Source organism: Ammospiza nelsoni, chromosome 13 (genome assembly GCF_027579445.1).
Source record: "Ammospiza nelsoni isolate bAmmNel1 chromosome 13, bAmmNel1.pri, whole genome shotgun sequence".
In the NCBI taxonomy this organism is placed as follows: domain Eukaryota; kingdom Metazoa; phylum Chordata; class Aves; order Passeriformes; family Passerellidae; genus Ammospiza; species Ammospiza nelsoni.
Window position 1 is genome coordinate 12,801,538 of NC_080645.1, and position 9,572 is coordinate 12,811,109.

The 9,572-nt window shown below is 40.2% G+C and overlaps 2 protein-coding genes across 2 annotated transcripts in view; both read left to right on the forward strand.

The window, feature by feature from the left end:
* Nucleotides 1-9,108, forward strand: part of LPCAT2 (lysophosphatidylcholine acyltransferase 2) — a 29,807-nt gene extending 20,699 nt beyond the window's left edge. The window contains exons 12-14 of the mRNA XM_059481667.1: nt 5,347-5,445; nt 7,110-7,251; nt 7,519-9,108. Of these exons, the coding sequence (XP_059337650.1) occupies nt 5,347-5,445; nt 7,110-7,251; nt 7,519-7,730 (453 nt within the window). The 3' untranslated portion in view covers nt 7,731-9,108. The remainder of the gene's footprint in view (nt 1-5,346; nt 5,446-7,109; nt 7,252-7,518) is intronic.
* Nucleotides 477-2,274, forward strand: CAPNS2 (calpain small subunit 2). Its single transcript, XM_059481467.1, is given in 2 exon segments — nt 477-555; nt 558-2,274. Coding segments are annotated over 2 exon segments (867 nt in total). The 3' UTR covers nt 1,346-2,274.
* Nucleotides 9,109-9,572: the final 464 nt, after the last annotated feature.

Sequence of the window (9,572 nt, forward strand, 5' to 3'; positions counted from 1 at the left end):
TGGACCATTGGCTCCTGAGCTATGTAGTCTAAGTCCTGATGCACAGTATCTATATCAGAAATGTGCAGTGGCAACCAGAGTAATTAAGGGCAATCATACTCCTTCCACTTTCTTTATATGGTGCAACATCAATGACTAGAACTAGTAGAGTAATGCTCAATTCACTAAAATTTTGAGGGACTAAAAGATTGTGGAAACAAAGAAGTGCAAGGCTGCATTCGCCTTTAAGGAGATCAGCACAACTGAGGAACAGTCATGCTCATCTAACAGGGCTGGTTTCAAATTGCTTCAGGTATGAGCATAAGCATTCTGAGACATCTGCTTTGTGGGTTTCAACCTCATTATGTTTCTCTCTAAAATGGTTCCTTCCTCAAATCACATAAACATAACAATGCAAAGAAGAAAAGAAATAGGGGCGTATCTACACCTGACAGAAACCAGTGAGACGTAACTGGGAGCCAGAAACATGCACAGACATGGTGAGGTCTAAGCATGCAGATAAGCTGTGTTTTACCCACGCCCAAGTCAGACACAAAACAGCTTCAGAGAGCTACAGAACACTGGATCTCTGAGTAAGTCACTTCAGAAAATCTTCACAATGTTCCTTGCTAAAGCTTTGCTGAGTGGAGGAAGTGGTAAGAGTCGTGGAGGAAACCTTGTACGTGGCCTTGGAGGGCTCCTGACAGGAGGTGGAGGTGCAGGGAATATTGGAGGACTTGTTGGAGGTCTCGTCAACCTTATAAGTGAAGCGGCAGCTCAGTATAACCCAGAGCCACCTCCACCTCCTCGCAATCATTTTACAAATGTGGAAGCTCAGGAGAGTGATGAGATCAGACAATTTCGTCGCCTGTTTGCCCAGCTGGCTGGAGATGATATGGAAGTGTGTGCCACCGAGCTAAGGGACATCCTGAACAAAGTCCTCTCCAGACACCAAGACCTGAAGGCGGATGGCTTCAGCTTGGACACCTGCCGCAGCATGGTCGCCGTCATGGACAGCGACACGAGCGGCAAGCTGGGCTTTGAGGAGTTCAAGTACCTGTGGAACAACGTCAAGAAGTGGCAAGGAGTGTACAAGCAGTACGACACTGATCAGTCAGGCACCGTGGGGAGAGCCCAGCTGCCCAGCGCCTTGAGGGCTGCAGGGTTCCAGCTGAACGAGCAGCTGTGCCGGGTGATCGTGCGCAGGTACGCCGCCGAGGACGGCAGCATGGACTTCAACAGCTTCATCAGCTGCCTGGTGCGCCTGGACAGCATGTTCAGGGCCTTCAAGTCCCTGGACCAGGATGGAAGTGGCCATGTCAGAGTGACCATTGAAGACTGGCTGCAGCTGACCATGTATTCGTGAAGGCAAAGAAGAGGCTTTGTGTGGAAGATCCACCTGGAGGGCTGCACTCCTCTGCTACACTGCTGTGGGCTTCGCCTTTAGTCTTTCTAGGGCAGATGTAGCAGTAGATGGCTTAGCTTCAAGTGTAGTGATTCCTCTAGTGCATGCACTAGTCTGCTTTTCTGAGGGGTTTCTGTAGGTTGTTTGGGCAGTTGCAAAAGTTAAGAAAATTCTAAACTCTAAGGTTAGGGAATATATTAGAAAGATCAAAGCTTATTTACTGTTTCATGTAAAGTGGCTTGTACACTAGTATAACTATTACATAAAAAAGCTCCCAAGTTTGGTGTTGATGTTGCTGTTCTGGTTTGTCAGCAGTCACTAAGCTGGAATAAATGCTGTTTGCCTGAAGGCAGTCACTGGTAGAGTCTTGTACAGTTATTTCTAATGAGGGGAACAACATTAGAGTTGCAATAACTGTAATGATCAGTGAACTTACATAACCATTCAATTTCCTTTCTACTTCTGCGTTTTCATGCTTGGCTGCTGAAGCAAAACCTCAGTTTTACTGTCAGTTATATCTGGTGGCCAGGACAAAATTGAAGACTTATATGAGGCTACTTCTGCAATGATCTCCTTCCTACAGTTCCATGAACTAGTCTTTTCTCTCTTTCCTTCAAACCTAAACATAGTTATAAAGCAAACAAAATACTACATTTATATTTAGAGAAACTTGAAATAATTATGCAGTCACATAGCAGAGAGAGAGCCAAAGTCAACCTTTGGCTGTCTGAGTGAAATTTCATCAGAGTGCAGCATCCCACTCAAGGCAGTTATGCAGTTCTGGCTAAGATGTCAACTGCTGAGTAAAAAAATAAAAGGAATAACATGAACTGTCAAAAGTGCATTTCTTTAAATTAAGAATTACATTGTTGATCAAAACAGCTCTTGCACAAGGCGATTTCTTGGCAGGGCTCTGCTGCTTTAAACGAAAATCGTCTTGGGTGTGTGCGAACTGGCTGGAATGTGAAAAGAGGAGTTAAATCAGCAGCCTGGCACTAGAGGCAGTGTCCAGATGTGAGAGAGAGCCTCTCTCAAATGCCCCTGCCCTTCCCCAGGGACACAGCAGTGACTCATTGAGAAATACCACACAATACCTGCAGGCCAATCTGCACATTAATGGGGTGCTGTGGTTTGGTTTGATTTGGTCTGTAAGTTTCCATAGGTTTGATTTCTAAATCTTGGCAATCTAAACACTTGGCAAATAGTGTTTTTCAAATTGTTGAGATATCCTCCCTGGTATACTTGCAGAAACCTTTTCACTTGAAACTAACTTACAATTTGTGCCCAGACTTTTTTCCTCCTGCGCTTTGTCTAATAGCAAACAGAAAAATATTCATACTATCCCAGAGAAAAGAGGCCAGTTCCTTCCTAATGGCATTCAGCCTCCTCCCAGTTCTTCAGTGGAAAAGCACTCAGTTATCCATTGTGCCACGAAGTGCCATTTGGGGTCTGAGTAGTAGAAAAGTGAGCAGGAGGTAAAGTGTGATACCCTCCTCTAAAGTATTGATGCAGTAGTACTTTATACTGCATCTGGCTTGCAGTCCCTGTGCAAATCTAAATGGAGAATGCTTATGACAGTGCAACTTTCTTGTTTTCCAAAGTCTAAGATTTACTATGTTATATAAAAAAACCAACAACAAAACCCCAGTTACCACAGCATGCTATAGGGAAAATAGCAGCAGAAAGCTGGCTTCCTTAGAGAAAACAGGAGTCCTGAAGGTTACATTATGTTTTGATTCCTTTGTGTAGCATAACTACAAATACCCAAATTCTGATGTTCTACTTTACCATGTAGAGAACTGGAGCTTAGTTCACGCATTTTTTCCTTAAAATATTCTTGGGTACGTACATAGGCTGCAAACACAGTTAGATATGCATAGAAAGACAATTGCAAGTGCTTTTTGCAATGATGTTACACAAGCACCTAAAGTTTTCCTGTATTTTCAGTTTAACTTCCATTTCTTTTCCCAGGCAGCAACCCCATCATTTCTCCTTAACCAGAATGCCAGAGCATTTGGAAGTTAGCCAGCATCCCAGAGTTTAGTAGAACTAGTCACAACATGATCTTGCAAGGATAGTAACTTTATTTCCTACTAAAATGGCTGGAGTTCTGTCTATCAGATTGCACTCAGTTTTGATTACTGAGTTTTCACATTCTAATGAAAGTAATATGACCTTTATTTTGTCTTTTTTCTTGTCATATTTCCATGTGCAGCCACAGCTGTGTTAACTTCTTTCAGAAGTTGTTTGTAATTAAATTATTTTAAAGTTTACTTCCCAATTCTTTTACTGTGATACATATTCTTAGCTTTGAAAATAAATTTTAAAAATATTCTAATCACATCAAACAATCCTTTGTTACAAATACAGTCTGCAAAACTATCAAAAAATAATATTCTGTGGAACGTTGAACAGTTATTATCTGTACTGTTGCTTAAGTTGTTTTAAGACTTTATGTTTGTAATGTTACACTTTAAATTTAGATCTGTTACCTCTGAGAACTACGGTGTGAAGAAAATACTGAAAGTCAAACTCTGCACCCAAAGAGAGATTTGTAAATAACACGTATGGGATAACATTGTCCTTTTCTAATGATTAAAAACTGTCAAAAGTTATAACCCTTAGACACCCATGAAAGTAACTTAAAAGTTCATATCTGTTTCATAGCACCCAAAATTTTCAAGCATTCTACAGCGCAGCCTTAGTATCTCCCCTGGCATATTGCACTGTTCAGCAGCAGAAAGCCAAGAGCAGAAAGGTTAAGGTTGGTATGCTCAAGTGGACATTAGAAGTTGGTAGGAGAGCCAGAAATAGAATCCTGGTCTGGCTCTTTGCTGCAAATTTACCCAGCTGACCACCCCTCACTCACTTGGCTGGAAAAGTTTTGTGTTGTTCTCATACATAGGGACTCCACTTCTTGAGAAAATGTTTTTCTTGTTGAAATGCAAAACATATTATCCACAAAGGGAACTCTGCTTTACACTTCAGTTTGCTTTTAAAACATTTTTGATGAATGCCCTTATTGTGAATATTCAAAACAATGTCTTCTTGTCTACTTGTCATCTCTGTTATGCTGTCATAACCTGCTCTGTGTCCCACCATGTAAGTTTTGCAGGTGGCCTTTGCCCAGACAGATGTTTCCCAAAACACTCAAGAAACTTCCAGTGTGGTGACAGAAACACCACTGACATAAGCATAGATTTCATCAGGCATCTGCCATTCTCCCTGTCTGCAAATGTAATGCAGCTTACACAGAATTAATCACAAATCCCATCAAAGCAAGCTTCAAATGTTTTGTTGATGTAACTTTGTAGTTAGCACATTGAAATGTCTGTTCAGATCAAAACTGGAATTATTATAGAGGCTGTTCCAATGAATTCCTTGCCTTTCTGGCTTAAAAGGTAGGACAGTGCATTGGCTTCCAAATAGCATATAGGGCAGTGCACAGGCTTCAGAGGAAAGCTTAAGATAAACCAGGGAGATGTGGTTGTCCTTTCACTGACATACATTTTATTGCTGAAGGTTCAAACTCAAAACAACAGCCTCACTCTCAGCCTGTTGATTCTGCATTGTCTTGCATTGGTCTCTGAACTTCAGCCAGTGCCAGTGCTGCATGCACTGCTACAGTTACCTCAAACATATGGATTCCAGTTATTCTTAGAGCCTTCCTGAAGGCCATGTACTAAAGACAAACTTTAAGTTGATTTAAATCTTTTTTGTTTGTGTTTTGTTCATAGAAAGAAATCTATACCCAGTTTATAGCTATTGAAAACGTGTATATTGCTACTCCAGCCTTAGTATTACAGAGTTAGTGAGCTCTTAGGTTTTTTTCCCCAGGAAAAACAAAACCCCTCAAGTATTGTAAACTGTCTTAGTGTATGTGTTGTGTTTGATTCACAGAGGAGCTTTTAAAGTGATTTGCAGTATTAACTCTAACTGCTGCCATGCATGTTTGGTTACAGAATGGAGATGGCACCATTGACTTCAGAGAGTATGTGATTGGTTTGTCTATCCTTTGTAACCCAGCCAACACAGAGGAGACTATTCGGATGGCATTTCAGGTAAGTTCAATTTAGTGTAAATCTACAAACCTGACAAATCAACACTGACTGTAAGTCTGTTAGCTTTCAAATCATAAGTTTATAGCTTCAATCTGTTATGCAAATGTGAGTAATTCTCTTAAACCAATTGACATTTAGAGTGTGAAAGGGAGGGGAAGAATTCCAGGCACCATAGAGCAGAGTTTCAAAAGCCATCTAAAGGCACTAATGAATATGTAACTTGGCAGGCTAACTCCAAAAATGATTCAGCAGCACTTGTAGTTTTTTTTTGCCTGGGGTTTTTTTCTGCTGTGATTCTTCAATGTCACAATAGATGGAGTAATATCCTCTTGTGGGTCAAGCTTCACTAGAGTCATTGTTCTTAACGAAGAGGAGGAATAAAAAAAATCAAGGGCTGTTCAGGACTGGCACATTGAAAACTGGGCTGCATCTAAGAGCTGCTGGCTTGTCCTCTGGTGTCCTGCTAGTACAGGCAGTAAAGGAGCAGTAGCTCCTTTCACATCTCAGGTACATGCAGACAATACATGACCGGGCATGCCCATGTTGTGAATCCTTGGCTTTTTTTTTAGTAGCTCTGACACAGATCCAGTTGTTTTACCCATTAATCTAGTCTTATGAACTGTATTGAACAACATATTGAGATACCACTCATGTTCATTGTAAGCTGGATGCTTCCTAGTACTGATACATACTTGGGAAGTACCAGAGATTTTTTGGCAATCCATTATATCCGCTGGCTTCTTTTCAGATAAGCACTAGAGCTTTTCAAAGGTGATTTGTTAATTTTTGGGGATGTTTTATCCATGAAAAAGCAAGCCTAACAGCTGTTGTTGCTGTTCCATTGTGTTGTTTCCTAGACTATACTGTTCAGCATGTTAACAGGTGTGCTGATTATAAAATCAGTAATTTGGTTTAGTTTCCAGTTTCAGCACAAAACAACTCCTTTAGCTGGTAAAAGCCTGCTTCAGTCTAAAATGGAACTGTGGGTTCCTTTTGCTACTTGTTTTCTGTGCCACTAAATGTCTTTTATTTCAGAATGGCAAAGTTTGCCTGTATTTGCCAAGTATTTAAGAATTACAGCCATCCATCCCTTGTATTTCTCCAAGGGTGATTCATAGCAGATGGTTACTGTCACTGCACTGGGCAGGATGGGATGATCAGTGTACATCAACTGCCTGCATTCCAGGAACCAAAATTCCTTGTTAATTACAATTAATTCCTTAGTGAGTGATCAGTCACATACACTAAAATTTAGGTATGTCAGAGCATGAACTATGATAGCAAGTTTAATCTGACAGCAGATGTGCTATAACCTAACAAAAATGGCGACTAAAACTGAAGATGTTCCAGTATAGACTGGCTGAATCCAGTAGACTCTTAGCATAGCTCATGGTGACCATAAACATACATCTTTGTTTATGTTTTATCAGTGAACCTGTGCTGTGAGGTTTGTTTGTTTGTTTAGGCAGAATGCTCTATTCCCAGCTATAGCGTGGGCATTGCTCTGCAAAGTGTCTGCTTAGTCTTATTCCAGACTCTTCAAATCCCAGGCATTGTTCACAGAGCTGCTGAGTGCTAGAAAGGCACAATAAGTGGCTAATGTGCACAGAGGGTTCATAGGCAAAGTGATGCCAAAGTATTTCTGCACATTTTGTCTTTTCCAGCTCTTTGACACAGATGAGGATGGCACTATAACAGAAGATGAGTTTGCTTCTATCATTCAGTCAGCACTGAGGCTGCCTGAGCTTGATGTTTCTGCGCTCTTTAAAGAAATAGATGCAGATGAAACTGGGAAGGTCTCCTATGGTAAGTTACATCCTTTTGTTAGAAAGAATTCTCTCATAGTCATATTGACAGGGGGTTTCCTTTTTTGATTCCCTCAAATTCCCTGATGGTTCTCATACCTTGTTTCTGGGAAGAACTGTTGAAGCACAGACTTAGATACTTTGTGTCATATTCCTGTGTTTTCTTAGAGGGAACTCACTTGAGATCAGCTTCAGTAAAAGAAGTAGGCATTGAAATTTTCTTTGATTCTATTGCTGCATAATATCTATGTTTTTTAATGTTTTTCAGAGGAGTTCAAGAACTTTGCACTCAAGCATCCAGAATATGCTTCATTGTTTACTACATACATAGATCTACAGAGACACCAGTTAGGTATGTTTGAGGAGCATAGAACTGAGCCACCAGCCCTGATCTCAGAAACAACACCACTTGCAAGAAATAAAGTCTGTCCAGAAGGCAGTGAAGATAGCTCAACTACCTCTGACAAAAAGGATGACTGAGAAGAGTTAAAAAATTCAGCTCTTGAATTCTACAGAATTTTTTTCCCCAGCTGTTCATAAGCACAACTGATGTAGAGATGGAAGTTACAACTTAAAAAAAGTTTGGCTTTTTTTTGTTTGTTTGTTTGTTTTCATATCAGAAGGAGTTATTCCTGTTTGATTGTAAGGGAAAACCACTGTTCAGTCCTTAATGTCAGTATCACAGTACTGGGAATGTTGTTCAGTGTCTTCCAAATTCACGCTTCCACAGAAGTAACAGGTGTGCTTAGAGGGGTACGAGGCTCCAGCACTGCAGTGACCTCTCAGAACGGAGACTGAGGAGTCCGCTTGTCTCAAAACAAGTGGTATTTTTGGTGCTGCTCAATTCCTCTACATCCCCAACATCACTTAAGGGAAAAAAATTATGCTGGACTGTTATAATTTGCAATATCACTTAGCTATTCTCAGGTTTCTGAAACACACAAATGAGTAACAGGAAGCTGAGAATTTAAGATTTTGTTTTTTGGCTGTCCTTAGACTGCCCTTAACTACTTAGGGACCAGAAAGCCTAAGCTTCTGAACAAGACATGCTCGTTCATTGATGGTAACAAAAACCACTTTAGGCCTAAAGGCTGGTGGCAGATGGAAATGGCTGCACTTCTAACAACAGAAAACAAATTGGAATTCCAAGATAGCAGCTTAACAGTCTAGAGGAAAATGCAGACAGTAAGACCTAAGAATTAATTGACTATTTCAAAATAAATACCATGTTGTTTACAGTAACAACTGTTCAGGATCACATTGGGAGGAGCATTTCAAACTTCAGCATATTTTTTTATTCTCGCAATTATCAACAGAGGAATGTGACCTTGTTCTGCAAAGCTCAAAAGGCAAATATGCTGTCCAACCATAGTTCTTGTACTTAGGATCTATCTAAAGCTGTCTCCTAAAAAACATATTTGCATTACTGTGCCATTACTCAGTGTTCTTGGGGCTTGGTTCAAAACCAAGCTCTTTCTAGTCAATTATTTGAATATATTTTGCCTCCGTCCTCTCTAGTGCACTGGAAATTGGGCCTTTACCTTTTTCCATCCTTTATCTGAATGCACTTTATGCAGTATTTAAAATATATAGCTATTTAGGCAAATACTTCTCAATAAAAACCTAGAAGGGATGAAATGAGAAGATATTTTCAAATTATAACTGAGATGAGCAAAGCCTAGACTGTCTAGTACCAATAATAACCAACTTTCAGCAGGTTTTCATATAGGAACTCTGCCTCTAAGTTATTGCTTGCAGTCTGGCCACAAGTTCATTGCCATGTTTTACTTTCTCTGTTTATAATTGTGCCTCTCCTGATGTTTCATGTGCTTAAAATAAATCTATATTTTTAAAAGATTTTACTTGAATATCTGAGTCTTTTTAGTACAGTAGGAAGAGTACTTTGTCTACCACAAGGGGCTGGGGGGAGTTTCCAGGAAATCATGCTTAAGACATCTTACCTTGGTAAACTCAGTGCAGCCTGAAATTGGCATTTTCAGTTCTTTGGATGGTGGCACCTTGCTTTATGGTAGGACTGGAAGAGCAGGACAGGACCAATACTCTTCCAAAGATTTACTTCTAGTGATTACCTTGACAAGAGGGATTATGATATAAAGGTGTGCAAATCCATGGAGAGAGAGAGAGCGCCATTTTTGATTGAAAATATGGTGTCACCATTTACATGTAAAATGAGTGACCTCAACCACAGCTGAGATATAACAATCATGGCTTTGAGTATTGTGAACATTAGGAGAGCATTTTCTCCCAGTTAGAGAAAGAGAAGCAGGAATACAGTTAACTGGAATTCATGTTAATTCTTAG